The sequence below is a fragment of the Simochromis diagramma genome, unplaced genomic scaffold (genome assembly GCF_900408965.1).
Source record: "Simochromis diagramma unplaced genomic scaffold, fSimDia1.1 OVJJ01000333.1, whole genome shotgun sequence".
NCBI classification, from domain to species: Eukaryota; Metazoa; Chordata; class Actinopteri; order Cichliformes; family Cichlidae; genus Simochromis; species Simochromis diagramma.
In genome coordinates this window covers 3,023,770-3,044,176 of record NW_024386765.1, presented here as the reverse complement: position 1 = coordinate 3,044,176, position 20,407 = coordinate 3,023,770, and the positions used below count along the sequence as shown (strand labels likewise).

General features: G+C 41.0%; 1 protein-coding gene across 2 annotated transcripts in view; it reads left to right on the top strand.

Annotated features, from left to right (window-relative positions):
• Window positions 1-16,601, top strand: part of tead1a (TEA domain family member 1a) — a 47,184-nt gene extending 30,583 nt beyond the window's left edge. For both annotated transcript variants that reach the window (XM_040035989.1, XM_040035981.1), the window contains 6 exons: window positions 1,270-1,331; window positions 3,408-3,535; window positions 5,254-5,427; window positions 9,437-9,577; window positions 9,984-10,136; window positions 11,767-16,601. In XM_040035989.1, coding sequence (XP_039891923.1) covers window positions 1,270-1,331; window positions 3,408-3,535; window positions 5,254-5,427; window positions 9,437-9,577; window positions 9,984-10,136; window positions 11,767-11,880 — 772 coding nt within the window. In that variant the 3' untranslated portion in view covers window positions 11,881-16,601. The remainder of the gene's footprint in view (window positions 1-1,269; window positions 1,332-3,407; window positions 3,536-5,253; window positions 5,428-9,436; window positions 9,578-9,983; window positions 10,137-11,766) is intronic.
• Window positions 16,602-20,407: the final 3,806 nt, after the last annotated feature.

The window sequence follows — 20,407 nt, the reverse complement described above, 5'->3', positions numbered from 1 at the left end:
GCAGGTGTGGGATAGGATTTGAGAAATAACTTGAGATCAATTCACGACTTTATGGAAAGATTGCGATGATTCGAAAGTAAAATCTGTCGATAAAGTTAAGAATTCACAAGCAAACACTTGGGAGATTTTCGTTTTTAAGTCAAGGAACTTGATAAGCTGTCAGTTCTCCCAAATCAGCGTGTTGTTTTCTTCTAAATAGGCCCAATTTACAGCACCGTGAAGCCGGGATGCTTCTGATAGTATGCTCAATGTGGTAATTTACAGGTCATTCTAAAATCACGGGTAATTTCTTATGGCTTAATCCGATTGCTAAGAAGGCTAAAATTTGATTAGTTCATCCACTGGAGGCATAACACATGTCAAGCACCGGCAGCAGCACCGGTGTGAAGAGGTTGTTACACCTTTGCAAAGTAACACAATATAGTTCGTAGACCAAGAGAAAAAAAGACCTATTTCTCCCCCCCAAAATCTATGAGATGTCTTCTAAATTTGTAAGTTTTTAAATCTTAAACTGCTCTGTAATTTCCATTTTCACCTACAGTGGCCATACTAACCACTAACTGTACTAAACACAGTGAAACATGCACTTTGTTTCATTTAAGTGAACTTGTAAACCCTCACATCAGGAGTTTTTCACTCCTCTGGCTGTAGACATTATTACTGAGTACTCGCTATGTTTTTGAAATGTCAGAGAGGGTTCATCCCATTTACTACTAAGTGCTTTTTGAAATATGACAAGCCAGAACTCAAACACACAAAGATTTCTCAGTGTTGTCAGTCTGGATTTGGCTTAAAGTTATTGATGGATTTTTTGCAGCACACAGAATCATAACAAGAGTCTCGCAGACACATCCAGATGCATGCAATCAGAATAAATAAATGGATGTTTAAACAAGGTGGCAATTCAGAAGTCATAAATCTGATTAGTTTGCAGGAGTGACACCTGGAATCTTCCAATTCCTTAGAAAATAACGGTACATTTTATTTCCAACATGTTTAAGCTGGTTTCTTGGCCTAGTTTCTGTTCACATGGCTAGCTGCACCAAGTTCAAACCCCCTTTTCATTTCATCACCTGCTGCTCTTACGTGCCCGTGAGATGATGATAATGGTTGGAAATAGGGCTGGTATAGCTTTTACTGAACTCGGAGCTGCTCTTGATCTCTGTGCTTCTACTACTGTTCATACAAGACGCACAGCAGACTTCCTCGCTGTATAATGTAAGTACAGTGACAATGCTTCCTTTCTGCTTCTGTCTCTGTTTCTCTCAGCATCAAGCCTTTCTCTCAGCAAGCCTACTCTGTGCAGACAGCAGGGACCACCACGATCTCAGGTGAGACGGACCACAGCGCAATTATCTTCTTTTTTTAAAGCGGACTCGCAGTCCTGTCTCCTGCCATTTAGACCGCTGCCTCACTACAGGATGGTTTTTGAATCTGTCTGAACACCTGGGTCTCCAGCACTCCCGCTTTTGTATCGTGAAGAGGTCGTGAGAGGGAAAAGGTGTCGATCTGACTTTTCTTACGTCATCTGTACTAAAAGTTTGTGTTGCTTTTTCTAGAAGCAGCTTTGAAAATATCAGGTGGAAAGTGCAATTCCTGGGAAAATTGCACTTTGATTGCTTGGCATAGCTTTTGCAGCTTGCGTGCAGCTGCTGAGCCTGTCTGTTTACTGCCTGAAAATGCTAGTAATTTTAATCTTGGAGCCATATACCCTTTAATACAAGGGGTAGCAGGATAGCAAGCAGCGTTCATTTGGTCCTGTCAACTTAAAAACTCTGTGTAACCTCAGAAAACCATTATCAATAATGACCTCCATTGCTGCTGAGTGAACTCCAGTGTTGAGGACATTAGTGTGCAGCTCGTGCTCACACATTGACTATTACTGCAAAAAGTCAACTTATACATCTGCCATTAAACAGCTGGCAAGCTATCCAGATAGAAATATCCCTCGGATATGATTTTGCTGCCGATAATGTTAGCAAGAAAGACAACTATGCCCAGCGACGTGTCCATAATGTAGTGCTGCTCACACCGAAGTTGGTTCCTCTTGTTACAACCTTTATCCAGAGGAGCTGCTTTGAGTCTACAGTCTGGAATCTACATCAGACGACATTATTAGTTCGACTGGCTGCATCAAAGAATAGATCCAATTTTGTGATGATACGAGCCAGGCCTGTATGCTACTTTGAGAACAAGCCTGGGATACCTAGTGACCTAAAAGAAATGGTAAATGGACTGTACTTGTTTTCTATTCAATTTAAGCTCTTGGTGTTTTTCTACTCCAAGCCTCATTCACACACACATTCACATAAGTGCTTTTTCTTTGCCTAACTGGAAAAAAAAAGATGCATCAGGAGAACTCGGGGTTCAGTATCTCGCCCGAGGATACTTGACATGCAGGTGTCTCCCAGAGGAGAGTGAGAGTCCACGTAAGGGTGAAGCTGGAGGCCACACGCGACCACAAGAGATATGTGGCGAGGAATGAACAACGTCACTGAGGTTAAGATGACAGACAAGCAGCGCACAGCCAGTTTCTTCAGCAAGTTTAGGTTTAGCGTGGCCTCGCTTCACCATCGCTACATGATGGTACCAACTGAGAAAGTTGGAGGTGGTCTCATTTTTAATATTTTTATTAAATATATTACCTAATTTTTATATTACGATCCTGTCAAACAATGAAAAACTAATGAAATGACAAAAGTTAGTTTTATTGGCTGACCTGTTGATTGCACACACCTTGTTAGCTTTGCTGTTTCAGAGTGGAAAACAACCTCAGCTGCGTGGCCTGTCCTCTCAAATGTGGAACAGGGCACCCAAACTAATGAGTTCCTTAGTGCGTGCTTGACTTGAAAAAGTTCAAATTTGACAGTTTGTCAGAAAATTAGGTAACCACGGCCACTGGAAATGCCCCAAAACATCTCTAATCTTTTATTCACTCATGACAAATCAGAAAAAGACTGAGCCAGAACTGAGCCAGCCACGTGACTGCCCACAGATGAGGTCAACAAAAGTTACGTTTCATGAATTTAAGAAGGCGCCGCGTCACTTGGCTCACCCGGCACTGTTGAGCTTCCTCTCTTCAGATTGGATGATGGGGTGTGCTAGGTACAATAGCATGAAACTAAGTGACGAGAGTGGCGAGGTTTTTGAAAATGGAGCGAGTGAGTTTTGAGGCAGCAACCGGGGGTCTCGCTGTGGCCCCTGCATTGTTACCCCTTTACATATACCGTTGTTAACCGCTTTTTAGTGCCTCGCCTTTACCTCAGCCGGCTTTTGTCCTCGGGCCTCCAGTAATGGCTTAAAGTTTTACACGTTTGCATTACTGCTAAGCCCGTTAAAAAGCACGATTGAACATGTTGCAGTGGTAAAGTGGGATTAAATGGTGTGTGTGTGTGTGTGTGTTCAAGGCTATGAACCTCCCAGTGCAGCCCAAACGCACCGAGAGCCGGCATGGCAGGGTCGCTCCATCGGCACCACCAAACTACGACTGGTGGAGTTTTCATCTTTCCTGGAGACACAGAGGGACCAGGAGGCAGTGAGTTACTCCGCACACATGCACACATATCCAGCACCAGACTACAATAAGCACTCCCTATTGTCCCATAAACAGAGATGACAGATAACCCCACAGCAGAGAACAGCGTTAAAGCCCTTTGTGTGTCGCCTAGTATGAATAACCTTTGTAAAGCTCTATCTCTCTGTCTGCTCAGTCTATCTGTCATCCTGCCACGCTGCGTACTCACTGCCATTTTTCTACCTTGGGCTCATAGACAGCTGGCATTCATCTTGTTGCTTTTTGTTTGCTTAGTGGGAAAAAAACTGTTGTACAGTGACTTTGAAATAGATTCTGTTGTCAAACGGCATCATTTACATTAGTGGGAATAAATGGAGTCCTTAAATGTAGATCCATCCCACTGAAGTCACATTTAACATGCAGATTTATCAGTAGGCAAAGACAAAGTTGGGTAAAAATGCAGAAAATTATGTATTTTTTTTAACCAACCAGACTAGCAGATCTTTCTATTAAGTTTTTTGCCCTCTGTGATCTGTATAGCTGGCCAATATTGCATTAAACTGTATGATTTATTGTGCTGCAAAGCCAAACAAACTCACACCCTGTCTAAGAAAAGCAGGTCAGAGAACAGCCCAGTAAAGTTGCCGTGGTCCTGTTCTGAAACTGGTCAGTGGGAGTAAGTCAGTAAAACCTCTATTTGAGCTCAGAAATAGAAATTTGAAGTTTGCTTTCAACATAAGCGTATTAATCAGCAGCTTACATGGATACTGAGATTACAGTTGAATTATTAGCAGTTTATCCCTCAGTTTAATTTTGTAGTTTTAGCCATAACTTCTAGCAGCTATGCTTGCATTCAGTTTGTTATAATTAATAAAACCTGACTTAAATTTAACGATTAAATGATAACGACACATTTAGGTTCCTAATCTTTTGGACAAAGACAGTTTTTGCAGCTTTGCCTCTGCAGCGACTGCAGCGTTTGACTTTAAATCAAACAACAAAGATCTGACTGAAGTGCTTTCAGCTTTAATTCAGGGGAATTAACACTAAATTTGCATTAACTGTTGAGGAATTACAGCCATTTATACACAATCCTGTTTTCAGAGGCTCAAAGGTATTATGAGGATTTTTTCACTGCTTGGATGAAAGTCATTTGCAGTCTGCCTGAAGTGGAGAACCCATGGACACCATCGAGTGTTTCCTCCCTTGAGATGCTCTGCTAGACCTTTACTGCAGCTTCCTTCAGTGGCGGCTTGTTTGGGTGTTTTCTCTGCCTTTAGTTCAGTAATGAACAACATGATCTGCTGGGTTGAGATCACAGCTGGTGATAGAAACATTTCTGGGGGGGGGTTTGGGTCCTCGGGGGGAGAGAGTAGCTTGTCTCTTGGCTGCAGACTTTGACAACCTCGATGAACGGTAGCGTCTCAATTCATGCTGAGAGTGTTCTTGACTGTGTTTCATGTCGGTAAGTTGTTTTTCTAAACCATGGAGATGACTCTTTGCACTTTCAATGACTTCTGTGGTCTTGTTGGCTTTTGGTTGTGCTGTGATGACGTGCAGTCTTTCTTTTAACAATGCACCAGATTGCTGATCTAACTTTATATTTTTCTGTTTCTCTGTTAGATTCAAAATTACAGTGAAAGTTATAGCAGGATCCTTGAAGTAACTTTAGGCGTACCCAGTGTGTTTATCTCCACATTTCTGGCCTCCGTCTGATTCAAATGTTTCTCTCTTCTCAGTACAACAAGCACCTTTTTGTGCACATCAGCCAGAGCAGCCTGAGCTACAGCGATCCGCTGCTGGAGTGTGTGGACATCCGGCAAATCTACGACAAGTTCCCCGAGAAGAAGGGAGGTCTGAAGGAGCTGTTTGATAAGGGCCCACAAAACGCCTTCTACCTGATCAAATTCTGGGTAAGCAGACAAACTTTTAATCAGTTTCCTGTTTACTTGAGTTTTTTTTTTCCAGTACCTGTCAAATATCTTAAAAATATTTCTGGACTAAGGTTAATGTTTTTTCCTTTTTGCTCCTGAAAATGCGTCACCGAGTAGGGTCAGCAAGAACCGCATTCCATGCACCTCTGCCCCCACCCAGGGAAAGTTCCCTTATTTTTCTACGCAGCACTGTGTGTGTGTGTGTGTGTGTGTGTGTGTGTGTGTGTGTGTGTGTGTGTGTGTGTGTGTGTGTGTGTGTGTGTGTGTGTGTGCTTGTGTGAGTTCCATCTGTCCACCTGGAATATGGAGGTGGTGGGTTGATGAAAGCGCAGATGCTTTGTTTGAACACCTGCTCACCTCCAGACTCACAGGTAGCTGTTTTCACCTGTGTGTGTATGTGTGTGTGTGTGTGTGTGTGTGTGCTGACTTTACTGTCCTTTCTCAGAACTCCTCTGTACCATAGGATTTCCAAAAATCCGACTCTCAAACTAATAATTTATAGCCTCTACGAAAAAAAGTCAGTAACAAAAAACCCAGTAAGATGACAATAATTGGATCTAAGTGGGCGCCTGTGGCGTTATTTTTGTGCCACTATTCTGAGTGCACGTAAAAAAAAGTTTGCAGGGGCAAGTGTTGTATTTTGAGGAGAAATTTATTTGAATTTGAGTGAACAAAATTCATTGCTGCGTGCAAAAAATGTATTTCAGTGTTTGCTATTATCCACACACACACACACACACACACACACACACACACACACACACACACACACACACACACACACACACAATAGCAGCCCCTCAGTTCGGTCAGTTTTTGTATTTGCGCTCGCTCGCTCGCGATGTGTTGCTCGCACTCTAAACATTTCTGCCCGTGCGCGCTCAACTCTTTCTCTACACCGTTATATTTGTGCCACAAAACCAGCCAATCACAGACTTGGATGCAAAAAAATCTGATTGGCTGTTCTGGTCTCCAATCAGCTCGAAATGACAAAATGCAACATCCCAGAATCCATTTCGTCCAAAACTCAATCGAGGCAGTGGCGGAGGAACACAGAGTGGCGGAGTTTGAAATATTACTCTTTCTGGGTCACAAAATAAACTTTTAAGATATTTTCATGCGAGAATGGTGCTGTGTAAACTTCTAATATCTGCTCGATTCATCAAGACATCACATATTTGCATAAGTGCTCTAACGTTTTCGGAGATGCCCGTTACCCACCAGCTGACCGCATAGCTGGACTGGAACCGGCCCCCGATGAGCCGATGATGATTTTTCATTTTTATGTTTGTTTGTTTTTGTAACGGCATAAACAATGAAAGGTGGTGGATTAGCCAATTGGTCATGATCAACTCTGGGCTGGACCAATTACAACACATCCGTATTGAGGGGAAAAGGAACGCGATTAGTCCCGGACTTCAGCTACAATGAAAAAGACACAAAGCTGGAGTTATTCTGTCTTTACGCTGTCAGCTGCCTCTTCTCCTCTCATTCTCTCCCCTCGCTCTCCTGTTGCTACTTCAATCATGAAACTGATCAATGATCAGCTGATCGGCTCTCTTGTTTGTTTATCTCCCACTTTGCGCCAGAAACATGAAACCAGCGGATGTTGTGCTAAACAACAGCAGCAGCACGTTCAAGCTTGATCAGCTGTTGTTATAATTGATTTAAAATTACTTTCTAGTATCAGCTGATGTTTGCTGGAGCCACAGCTGTAAAAGCTGCTGCTCATGATATCGGTTTGGAAACATGAAGGTGATACAAATCATACATATATACCAACAAGACAGTGTACATCACTGTCACAACAGCGTTTGTTTTAGTTCAAAGGCTTTATTGGTTTTCCTATAATACCTGGTGGTGTAGTCGGTGATTTTTTTGTCAGTTCAGCCTCATATATTATGTTTAACCCGAGTGACCACCCGGTCAGCTGGTGGGTAACAGGCGTCGCAGCAATGAATTTTGTTCACTCAAATTCAGCTTTTCTTCGCTCAAAATAATTTTCTCCTCAAAATGCAACACTTGCACCTGCAAACTTTTTTTTACGTGCACTCAGAATAGTGGCACAAAAATAACGCCATAGGCGGACGCTTTCAGCTATTGTGTTTCTGTTTTTTGGAACAAGCTACTCTCTTCTCAGTTACATGTGTGCATACATTCAACAACAGACCTCAAACCTTTTTATTTACACAGATCTTCACTTAATAGGCGTTGGCGTTGTTTTGTTGTGCAGCTTTGACTGCCTTAAGGCATTGCAAACGTACACAGGTTTTTATGTCTCTATCTTCTGCGTCAGATGGATTGAGTTTACATGTAATGAAATGTGATCTATAGATAAAAACGTCATTGTCATTTGCAATATGAATTAAATGTGTGTAAAGGTGTAGTAAGTAATTTTTCTTAGAATCATCTCAGATGAATGGGTCAATTAAAGTAATTGGATTTGGTGATTGACAAACTGAGCTGTTGGATGCTTTCAGTGCTCACGGTGGAAAAACATACTGGCTTTTATCTTCATGTTTTCAGACAGTACTTCAGTCGGATGATGCTATGTCATAGTTATTATGCTGTAGCATTGTGGTAGCCTTTGAGTTGATGTTCTGTGACCGTGTGGCTACATTGTATTGTTAGTCGCTAATCAGAGTAGCTAAAATCCTTGCCTGGAGAAGTAAAATAAAGTGGATATTGTGTAATTCTTTTTAACCACAAGCATTTCGAGTTGGATATCGGATGTTGTCACAGCCCTAATTCGTAAGCAAGTTAGCTTAGTAGGAGTCACACTGATTTGCTAGCTAGATGAGCTCATGTTACAGCAGATGATCTATTCTCGACACCTTTTCCTCTTTCCGTCATTGTCATAAATGTAATTCTAAAACGACACCATCCTCTTTGCATGTGTTACACTTGCACTGCTTCAACATGAGCAGAAATCCAAGGCTTCCTGTTAGTTGCAGCTGCTAAGCTCCATGACTGGAGAACTCCTGTTCTGGGGTGGGGCTGGTCAACCGACAAAATCACTGTGAGGTGAGGAGGTTGTTGGACAGTAGAAATAATCCAGGAGAGGACAGGAGCCTGCAGGCTTGTGAAGTGGTGAGGTGTGCTTGCAGCATGCGAACAAATAAAGAGAGAGTGTGTGTGTCATGTAGAGAGCCTTCCCTTGAATTTAATTAAAAAGCTCTCAGATCTACCACAATGGAGTGTGTTTCTGATAATCTGCAGCTTTAATAGAGCACGGTTTGATGTTTGTGTGCACGTGAATGGATGTAAATGTAAGTGAGTAAGCATATGGTGTTTGTGTTTGTGTGTTCTCTGAGCCCCGAGACGCACGGTGCTCCTCAGAGGACTCATTACAAACAGTACAAACCCTTCCCCGCTCCTCCCTGCCTGCAGTCCAGGTGCAGCGTGTTCTCTCTGCTCCGATTAAACATTTTTCTGCTTCAACTTCAGCCGCACAAAGTTGTATAAAAAAATGTTTCTTTCTTCTGTTTCCCCTCTGTACCTGCCTCTTTCCTGTCTCATAAAACACCTGCATAAAGGTTTGGTTCAAATAAAAAACAAACAAATGTGGATGTTATAAAGGTCAATCCCCACATTTTACAACAATACATTTTTTCTTCTTCTAAAGATTACACAACAAATTGCATTTTAACTGTTTTATGAGGTGATTAAGGAGATAAACATGCATATGCAAGGTTTCAGAACATTTTAGTGCCCAATTAAAACAGCACTCTGCACTGATGGATGGAGGAAGAGTATCGGAGATGATTCTTTTACTTCATGTACTGAAAAATAAGGTTGCACATTGCATTTTCATGTCAGTTTCAGCATCATAATCATGGATCTGCTCGTCCTCTGGAGACCTTTTATGATGCAGTACCAGCAGAGGGCACTGTTGGAAAACTTTAGCTTCAGAAAAGCAACAGGACTAAACGTGCTTGTTTTCTGTGACCTGATGTTTGCGTTGTCGTCTTTGCTCTGTGGTTTCCAGGCGGACCTGAATTATAACGTGCAGGACGACCCCGCAGCCTTCTACGGTGTGACCAGCCAGTACGAGAGCTCGGAGAACATGACAATCACCTGCTCCACCAAGGTCTGCTCCTTTGGCAAGCAGGTGGTTGAGAAGGTTGAGGTGAGGACTGAGGATAACTGCTAAATAGAAATATGTGGGGTTTATTCACACAGCAGGTGATTTCTGCATTCAGACTGAAAAAATATTGATACTTGCAAACTTTAATTAATGTTTTAAATGTCCTGTAACTCCCTATGTGGGCTTTAAAACCACCACATCCTTCATTTTCTTCACCTTAAGCCCTCGATGGCATCAAATAATCCCTTATGACACTAGCAAAAATGATTATGTCAGGCCTGACAGTTTTCCACAGCTGCACATAATGTTACACAACCATTTTCAAAGGCTGAGCTTTTCACTAGAAAGCTGCTTTTGATGTGTAAAACTGATGGAGGTGCCTTTCATTGGTGCGTTGTGTAATATTATTTGGCTAAAGCATCTTCCTTTGCTTCCCCCTCTCTCACAGACGGAGTACGCGAGGTTTGAAAACGGGCGTTTTGTCTACAGAATCAGTCGTTCGCCGATGTGCGAATACATGATCAACTTCATCCACAAGCTCAAACACCTGCCGGAGAAATACATGATGAACAGCGTGCTGGAGAACTTCACAATTTTGCTGGTGAGGGCAGAGACTGCGTCTCTCTGTGTGCTGTACTGTTTATGTTATGCAAATATATATTTACCACCTTCCTTCTCTCGATGGGTGAAAATGTTACACTAATGCAGTTAATCCAAGTCTGGGACGTCTCTTCCGCTTTTCCTCATTCTCTGTTATATCGTTACTGTTATCATGGCGATTGCTTATATTAAACATGAAGCTTCAAAGAATGAGGTCAACATATGTACAGGTAATCCCCATGAGATAAAAGCTCCGGTTTCATCCTGTCTAAAAACTGAGTTTTTAAACTCTTAGACCTCTGTGATGTCAGAGTCATAGAAGCTAATTATTAATATCCTTAATATGATCATCTCACACTGACAGCCAATCAGTAGAAAGCTGGATTACAGAGAGGGAGATTTTAAAGGGAGAAGAGCTAAAACCGCTTGCTTTAGAGAGTGGATAAGGTAAAGACTGTATATCAAAGATGTACAGTGTGGCATTAATGACGGACCCGACCACAGGCTTGTGCTTTTCAGTATCTCTTTATTAACTCGGTTGCTGTTAAACACACACGAATGGCCTCAGCTCTCCCGCTGCCAGCCGCACGCATCACCAACAACAATAACCCAGGACCCAGTGCAGATCTTCCAGCCGACGACGCGTGACTGCCGATGTCGTGCACGTGCATCCATCTCCCCTGCGACGGCACCACAGACCACGCCCCGCAACATTCAGATTCTAGGTCTGGAAAAGGAATGGAACATCAAAGTGGTTGATTCATCAAGCTGGTTGCAAAGAGGAGTATATTAAGATCCTACTTCCCATCAAACACACGGGAAGATAAGGCAGGGAAGGTGATGGAGCAGTTCTTACAACATGAGCTTCAGTGTGTCTCAGTTTCCCAGGCAGACCAACCCCTCCCTCATCATGTCTGGCTTTAAAATGGGAAGATGACAGCAGTGAAAAAGCTTAGCTCAAGACTTCACAACAGGATTTCACTAGTCAGCATCTGTGTTGACCTACTTTTATATACAGTCTATGGAATGAACTTGGGGGCAGCACCAAGATCCAGTACAAAATAAATAAGAGTGATTTTAAACTAATGCAAAGCCACCTTAGTGGAGTCCAAGAATAAAAACATGAAACTGGAAATGAGCAGCGTAGGTCCCCTTTAACACCAGCCGGTGCCAGGTCTCTGTGACACTACATTCACTGGGAATAGATAATGAGAATCTTCTTCAGCGTCTGTGCAGAGCTCTCGCTGCTACTTTATCCACTTTTTTTGCAAAAATCACACAACCCCAAAATAAATTGGATTAACCAAACTCTGGTTTTCTCCATAAACCAGCACCTTCAGTGTGCTACTAAAACTGTGCATGTGAATTTCTCAGTGGCACCTTTCTGCATTGGTAGACCTTTTAAAGTGCTTTTGTTCAGGTGCTGTAATTGTTTCATGTGCTTTGTATAAGCATATTGTCTTCTATATCCTACAGCTGTGAATACATGTTGAAATATTAGTTGTTGCCTTAAGGAGGATAAGAGTTTAGAAGTATACTTGTGCAGTTCTTGATCTCGAATGATATATGTATACGAGTGTGCTTAACCTTGACCTCTTGTGTGTTCTTCATTCCCGTGTGTGTGTTTCCAGGTGGTGAGCAACAGAGACACTCAGGAAACGTTGCTGTGTATGGCGTGTGTGTTCGAGGTGTCCAACAACGAGCACGGAGCACAGCACCACATCTATCGACTCATCAAGGAATAACACACACACATATACACACTCACGTTGAAACACATGTATGGCCTTTGCCTGGTGTTTTTTTTTTTTTTTCCTTTTTTGTGACATCAGAGCTAAAAATGTCTCTAAAAATTAGTTTCAGCCAAACAAATTCGTGAAAAAAAAGAAAAAGGCTGCATTTTCGCTGAAAATAACTGGGGTAAAAATATTTTTTTTAATTAACACCAGATGTGACACCGCAGAAACCTCCTCAACAGGAGCATATCCACACTAACTCCAAACCTGGTGATCGGTAGCTCATTAGCTATAATGATAATAAAAAAAGCACAGTGGCAGTGCAGCCATAAAAACACATCAGAATCGACCTGGTGCATTTCCCCAAGAACATCCTGACTCTGATATCACCAGGGGATGTCACGTCTCCACTAATTGGTTCCTTCTTCTCTTTCTCTCAGTTTTTTTCTCTTTTCTGTCTTTTTTTTCTCTTTCCTATCTTGATGATGGAAATGAAAGTGGTGTTTCTGTCATGAGTTTTGGTGAAAGTCGACCCAGGGAGAAGAAAGAAAGAGAGGGGGAGATAAAAAAACAAACAAAAAAACAACAAAAAACAGAGAGAGAGAGTGAGATCTCATAATTTCCCCCCCGTGTGTTATCTGTCAGGAAACTGACAGGCGCTGAAGGTCAGACCCTGTGTATCATCAATAAGCAGAGAAAGCTGGAGGAAATAACACTACTGCATTATCATATAGTAGAATATAGAGGTGGATTTGTACAGATGGACACTGCAAATTGTGTGAGCTGAATTCTTATACAAGAGGTTTGTCCCAAAGAAAAAGAAATCAAATTTTTACCTTTTTGTATGTTTTCTTTACAAAAAAAAGAAAAGAAAAAAATCTTCTAAACTTTGGGGAGTTGTTTATTGATAATAGCATAGAGATTCTATTTTAATTCCACAATCACTATCTAAACCTTATGTTAATAATAAGAAACTATAAGTGAAATTGAACAATTCAGGTAGCTTTTTTTGTGCAACAGGTGACTCTTTATTTTGCTTAAAAGACTAACGAAATTATAATCCTCAAGATTTCAGAATCCTGTTTTGTGGGCTTTTATTGTGAAGCAGCAGCTGTAGGAAATGCCAGCTCTGTGGGAGAACGGCAAACGGTGAAACTGACGTCACTGAGACGTCATTAGAAATGCTAAAACTGGATTTCATAAACGGATTCAACGTGGAATTGCAGGCTTCATCCCAAACCGTGACAGCTGTCAACCAGAGGGGTGATTAACAGATAGAAATGTGATTACAAACTATGATCAACTATTAATATGAGTTTGCAGATCTTAAGGATTATAATCTGAAGCATACTCTGGTCTACTGAAAAGCACTGTGAATTTTAAACCTTATACATTGCCATTCATGGTGTACACGTAGGGAAAAAAGTTTTACTGCTGTTTTTATTGTGTAAATTACTTTTGCAACTTAAAGGGGACCTATTGTGTTCATTTCCAAATTTTCATTCTTTTAGTCTCCTAGAGTAGCTTTGCATGCGTCACAGTTCAAAATAATCCTCCTTTATCTTATTTTGGTCCTTGATGTAGCCCTTCAGTTCATTCAATGTCTGAGTCAGCCTCCCATTATTAAACCCAACTTCTTCTAATTGGCCACTTCCTGCAAACAGAAGGCTCAGCAGGTGGGCGGGGCTTTTGTACACAGAGTTTTTTTTGTTTTGTTTTTGTTGTTGTTTTTTTTGCTATCTGAAGCAGAAACCTGAGCTTTTGGTTCACAGGAATTACTTATACATACCCGGACATATTATTTAAAATGTTGGCCTAGTTTATTCCAAGTGTCCACCATTTTAACTTTATATATGATGGAAAACAAGGAAAAGTATAATATGTCCCCTTTAATGTTATCTTAGGTAAGTGTGATGACCATGCCCATACAAGCAAGCCTGAATATTACATCCATATTTAGATGGGACAGCCCTGACCAGAAGCATTCTCACCTCAGTGTCAGGGTTATTTTAACTCTAGATGACACAGTTCCCCTCAACCACTACAACACAGGTTTTTCTGGTTATATAATATTTAAAAAGTAATTTATGAATTTAAAAAAACCAAAAACTCTCGATGGAGTGTACTGTAGCAGGTGTCGTCTGGTGGTTTGTCTGTGTCATGCCCAGCAGCATGAAGTGCCTTTGGCTGGAAACAGCATTAGACATTTCTATTGTGTTTCCCAAAAGTCCTGATAATTTGATGTTGTAGGTGGTGCATGGGACAAAAAAACAAAAACATTTTATTGTACAGGAACATTTTGGTCCCACATGCCCCTGTTTTCTGTGTCCTGGGATCAGTTTATCCAAATTCCATGTAAAAGTGGTTCTTTAATTTAATTTGTGGACAGTCCTGATTAATTTTTCAATTTTTTCTGATGTCTTTGGGATAAATTCTTGTTCATGTGGTATCTATTGGCAGTATTTATTCCATGTATTTGCATTTGTTTATTACATGTATGACGGATTCATGTAGACAGAGCTTGTGCACTAGATATTACCTGGCGCCTCGTTCATAAAATGCAATTGTTTGGACTTGTCACTGTTTGGACGACCTGCTCTTACAAACCTGCTGTAGAATCATTTTGATTATCTGTTTTATATAGAAGCTGTTAAAAGTAGTGGATGCCATCAATTAACTTTTTACAACTTTAATATCTCTGTCTGATACAGCTACAGCTAGCAGGTTAGCTTAGCTTAGCATAGCAATGAAAGCAAGTGGAAACAGTGCTCATAATCCCTTCTAAAGCTAGCAAATTCACATATTATATTGTGTTTGTTTGGTATGTTTTTAAAAAAAAAAAAAAGCATATAGTCAAGTTAGGCAGTTTAAAAAATAAGAAGAAATGCTAAAAGTCAACCAGCTCTCAAATCATCTTGTCTTGTTATATATTCACATACCTATAGCTGGTTAGCTTAGCTTAGCGTACTCATAATTAGCTTTTGCAGATTTTCTGCAAGTTTGGCCCGTATTCCCAACCACCGGTGTTTGGAAGGCTAGTTTTAAAAAGTAATAGATTAATGAATTAAAACTGAGTCAGACTGCCTGCTCTCAGACTTGTTCCAGCAGTCCAAGCATACTTTTGAGAAGTAGGCAGTTTCACTTTTAGCTTTGCTGTTTCCACATGTTTTCATGGTGTGATAAACTCATGGCATTAGCAGCTTTCACACAACAAACCGAACAAGAAATGTATTTGTTAGAGTGCCAAACTGATTCTTTCAAGTTAGACTGAAAAGGCAGCTATAATAAGCTACACTGACTAGGTTTACCGATTTATCTGGATAAGCTTCTTTCTCTTGGAATTAAAATCCATGATTTGTAACTCATTGCAGCTCTTAAAGATTTCTTTTTTTTTGTTTACATGTGGGAATCTGTTTAAACACTAGAAGGTCGGAAAAATGAAGCAATGTGAATGAATGAGGCCCAGAGATTTTTATGTTTTAATAAGAAAACCTTGATACAATGATGTTGGCCGAAAATGCTTTGCGGTGTCCAGAAGATCCAGTAACTTGTAGGAACTTCAAACCTCAAATGACACATCTTTGCTCAGAAATGGCCAGCTGTTCAAAATTTAGCCTCAACAAGTTATGACTCACACGTGATTCACGTCTCCTGCCTTTGTGCTGAAATGGATTAGTGTTTATCCAAAACCACTAGGTTTTGACTCTGTTAAACTAAAGACCCCTGTGGGTGTCTGTCGGGATTACAAACCACGCTTTCCCCCCTCACACTCGTGAATCATCCCGCTAGGAAATTCCCCTGCTCTTGACTTTCCCAGACTTGTGGCTCACACTCCAGTATTTGTTGTTTGTAGACCGAACACTAGGCCTTCTGCAGGAGGATGGACACGTAACGTGCAAGTGATAGCCCAACAAAAGCTGCAGCTATGACCCTCTGTCCAAACAGTATCTAGCACCTGCTTACCAAAGACAGTCATGTGACACAAAGTAAAGAGGAAAGTGATTTATTAAAGCTCGCTTAATGAACATAAAAAAACAAAATCAAAAATGGACGCCCCTTACCATCTTGGCTGTCAGGAAAAGGCTTCTTTAAACTGTGACTCATTAAAATGCTCTAACTGTCCGTTAAACATTACAAGGACTCAGCTGCACAGCTTAACTGTTAACTGTCCATTTGCTGTAATCAGCTGGAGAATATGTGGTGACAATGAAATAACACTAAAGCAGTGAAGTCTAAAAGGTCGTTCAAAAGGTCACAAAGTCCAGTGAAGCACTGAGTTTTTCAGTCATCGTCGTCTGTGTTGTTAATGTCGTCTTGTATGTGCAAGTTGGATATTATCTTCTATTACGGATCACGTGAGGCGCAGAAATCCTGTCTGTAATCAATTCCAAAATGGCCTTGAATCTTTTTCGCTCCGGTGCAGCACGCGTGTGTCGTGCACCGAGGGGTTTTTGATAAGGTGCTTTGTATAAAAGTGACAATAACGTTTATTACAGATGTTGTGTATATCTTTGATATTCTAATGTTTATCCTATTTTGTGAAGAGAGTACATTTAGGAGAAATCCAAAAGCTAGTAATGTGTGTCTATTGGTACTGCACAGGGTCTGATCTTTGCTTTGTAACTTTCTCCCCCCTCATGGCTAAAGGTATGTTAGATATTTTCTAGCTTTGTAGAGACTTTGTACGCATATGCTATTCAGTTTAAATAAATGGTCAGTTCTAAACTGTGCTCTGGGTTTTGTCTTTTCTCATTAGTCTCATCTCTGAACTTGCTGTTATTGTTGTCATTAATTAATTTAGCTTGAATGCATTCGCATGATTCATGCAGAATTCTTCTTTGCATACAGAATAGCAACGGGAGGTTTCAGCAGAGCTGTTATAGATTCATATTTTCCAATTAGTTTTATTGTCATTTCATTTTAAGTATTTATGGTAATGGTAAATGGACTGATTCTTATATAGCGCTTTTCTACTCTCACGGAGTACTCAAAGCGTTCTATACAGCATGCCTCATTCACCCAATCACACCCATTCTCACAAGCACTTAATCTACACTTAGTGCTTTCTAATGACATTCATACACATTCATACTCCGATGGAGAGCAAGTTGGGGTTAGTATCTTGCCCAAGGATACTTGAAATGCAGACTGGAGGAGCCAGGGATCGAACCACCGACCTTCCGATCAGTAGGTGCCCTGCGCTACCTCCTGAGCTACAGCTCAGTGGTGACAGCAATATTTAAAGCTTAACCCCTTTTTGTAACCTTTTGATAAAATTCAGGATTGAGGTTAATCAATTCGTTGTTATAAGTTGACTCTGTCATGAGACCTCCCACAGCATTAAGAGACACACGCTGTTTTTTAGGAATTTCTTTCAAAGGAATTTCTTTCAAAGAAGCTTTGATATATTAAAAGAAACCAACTACACCCTCCCATATAAGACTTCCATATAAAAATGTGAAACTCTACTGTAAAATATGCTGTATGTTTACAGTCCGGTGCAGAAAACTGTTCTCAGGAACAAACTTTAACAGTTCGAGCCAATGAACTAGACATCTTGACCATGTAGAGCCCTTTTGGTTAATTGCATCAAGAATCCATTCAGGAAGATTTTTATTCCAGTTTTTGTGTTTACCACACCGACTGAATGAACTATGAACTCAAGAATTGTTCACACATATGTCTTGTGAAGCTCAAACTGTATCGATGCATAGCTCACACGCAAATGCACAAAACATGCAAATCAAACCTGAACCATCTGGAGTTTAAATAGGCTAAGAAAGTAACCATATAGTATGCTCATTATACTGGAGCAGTGTTTTCAAGTACTTGTACTCTGTTTAATTATTGCCATTATTTTTTAGCTGCCAAGTCAGTTCAAAACAAAACTGAAGAACAACTAATATATGCTGAAACCTTTTTGTTGTTCTTTACATGAATTTTACTTCACATTAAAGTTTGAACTTCCTTATATTCAAATATCAGCACTAATCTCTGCGCTCATTAAAAGAACAGATACACACAATGAATTTCAAGTAACGTGCTTCAAATGATTGTTGCTGAAAAGATTTCATTGGGTTTTTGTTCCTGTTGTACAGATCAATGGAGAACATATGGATTAAGTAACCGCACATGGTAGCAAGTGTGATATGATTGTAGCAACGCATTACCTCCAACAATGTTTAAGACTTTAGGATCTTACAGGAAACAATGGAAGTCTTTGGCACTGACAATTTTTATTCACATAGTGTTGAGGTTATAAGATGCTACATCTTAGAGATCTATCAGGATGACCTCTTAATTTCTGTGCCCCTTGCTAATGGTCAGTACATTTTCTCTAGCTGTATATGATTAACAGTCAATGACGCAGCCAATCAGAATCGCATAACACAAAACAGTCCTACATCTGGACCCACAATTCCAGATGTACAGTGGGGCAAAAAAGTATTTAGTCAGCCACCGATTGTGCAAGTGCCCCCACCTAAAATGATGACAGAGGTCAGTAATTTGCACCAGAGGTACACTTCAACTGTGAGAGACAGAATGTGAAAAAAAAAAATCCATGAATCCACATGGTAGGATTTGTAAAGAATTTATTCGTAAATCAGGGTGGAAAATAAGTATTTGGTCAATAACAAAAATACAATTCAATACTTTGTAACATAACCTTTGTTGGCAATAACAGAGGTCAAACGTTTACTATAGGTCTTTACCAGGTTTGCACACACAGTAGCTGGTATTTTGGCCCATTCCTCCATGCAGATCTTCTCGAGAGCAGTGATGTTTTGGGGCTGTCGCCGAGCAACACGGACTTTCAACTCCCGCCACAGATTTTCTATGGGGTTGAGGTCTGGAGACTGGCTAGGCCACTCCAGGACTTTCAAATGCTTCTTACGGAGCCACTCCTTTGTTGCCCGGGCGGTGTGTTTTGGATCATTGTCATGTTGGAAGACCCAGCCTCGTTTCATCTTCAAAGTTCTCACTGATGGAAGGAGGTTTTGGCTCAAAATCTCACGATACATGGCCCCATTCATTCTGTCCTTAACACGGATCAGTCGTCCTGTCCCCTTGGCAGAAAAACAGCCCCATAGCATGATGTTTCCACCCCCATGCTTCACAGTAGGTATGGTGTTCTTGGGATGCAACTCAGTATTCTTCTTCCTCCAAACACGACGAGTTGAGTTTATACCAAAAAGTTCTACTTTGGTTTCATCTGACCACATGACATTCTCCCAATCCTCTGCTGTATCATCCATGTGCTCTCTGGCAAACTTCAGACGGGCCTGGACATGCACTGGCTTCAGCAGCGGAACACGTCTGGCACTGCGGGATTTGATTCCCTGCCGTTGTAGTGTGTTACTGATGGTGACCTTTGTTACTTTGGTCCCAGCTCTCTGCAGGTCATTCACCAGGTCCCCCCGTGTGGTTCTGGGATCTTTGCTCACCGTTCTCATGATCATTTTGACCCCACGGGATGAGATCTTGCGTGGAGCCCCAGATCGAGGGAGATTATCAGTGGTCTTGTATGTCTTCCGTTTTCTGATGATTGCTCCCACAGTTGATTTTTTTCACACCAAGCTGCTTGCCTATTGTAGATTCACTCTTCCCAGTCTGGTGCAGGTCTACAATACTTTTCCTGGTGTCCTTCGAAAGCTCTTTGGTCTTGGCCATGGCGGAGTTTGGAGTCTGACTGTTTGAGGCTGTGGACAGGTGTCTTTTATACAGATGATGAGTTCAAACAGGTGCCATTCATACAGGTAACGAGTGGGGGACAGAAAAGCTTCTTACAGAAGACGACTTTTCCTTGTTTGAGGTGACCAAATACTTATTTTCCACCCTAATTTACGAATAAATTCTTTACAAATCCTACCATGTGAATTCATGGATTTTTTTTTTCACATTCTGTCTCTCACAGTTGAAGTGTACCTCTGGTGCAAATTACTGACCTCTGTCATCATTTTAAGTGGGGGAACTTGCACAATCGGTGGCTGACTAAATACTTTTTTGCCCCACTGTAGCTGAGACAGAGTGAACGTCAGCCATGCAGTTTCCCTTAAAAACACCAGAGGGAGCTCTACTCAAAGAAATGCATCCAAAGCGCCATTGAAACTGCATTTGCTCTGTCACTTCACTTTTAAGAATTTGTTAGAAAAAAATGCATAAAGATCTTTGATTGTTCACGCTATTAAGACAATGATTCATTTGTTTTAAAACTATAAAAAGTTTGTATTTAACTGAGGCTTTATCCATAACTGAGCTCAACTACAGCATTTTATTTTTCATCAACAGTGAACGTGACGTTTTGGGAAGTAAAATGTTTTTCATGCTACAGCTGGCTTTGTGGGCATATTTGTTGTGGTGAGACTGGAAACTTCAAACGTCTGACAGCCAATAACAAGTCTGCAGGTCACACACAGACACAGACACAGTGACCTCACAGGAAACAAGATCCAAGATAAGAAAAACATTCCGCGTTATCGTGCATCCCAGACGCAGAGCCCACAGTCCTCTTAATCCAAATCTACTGTTTGCAACG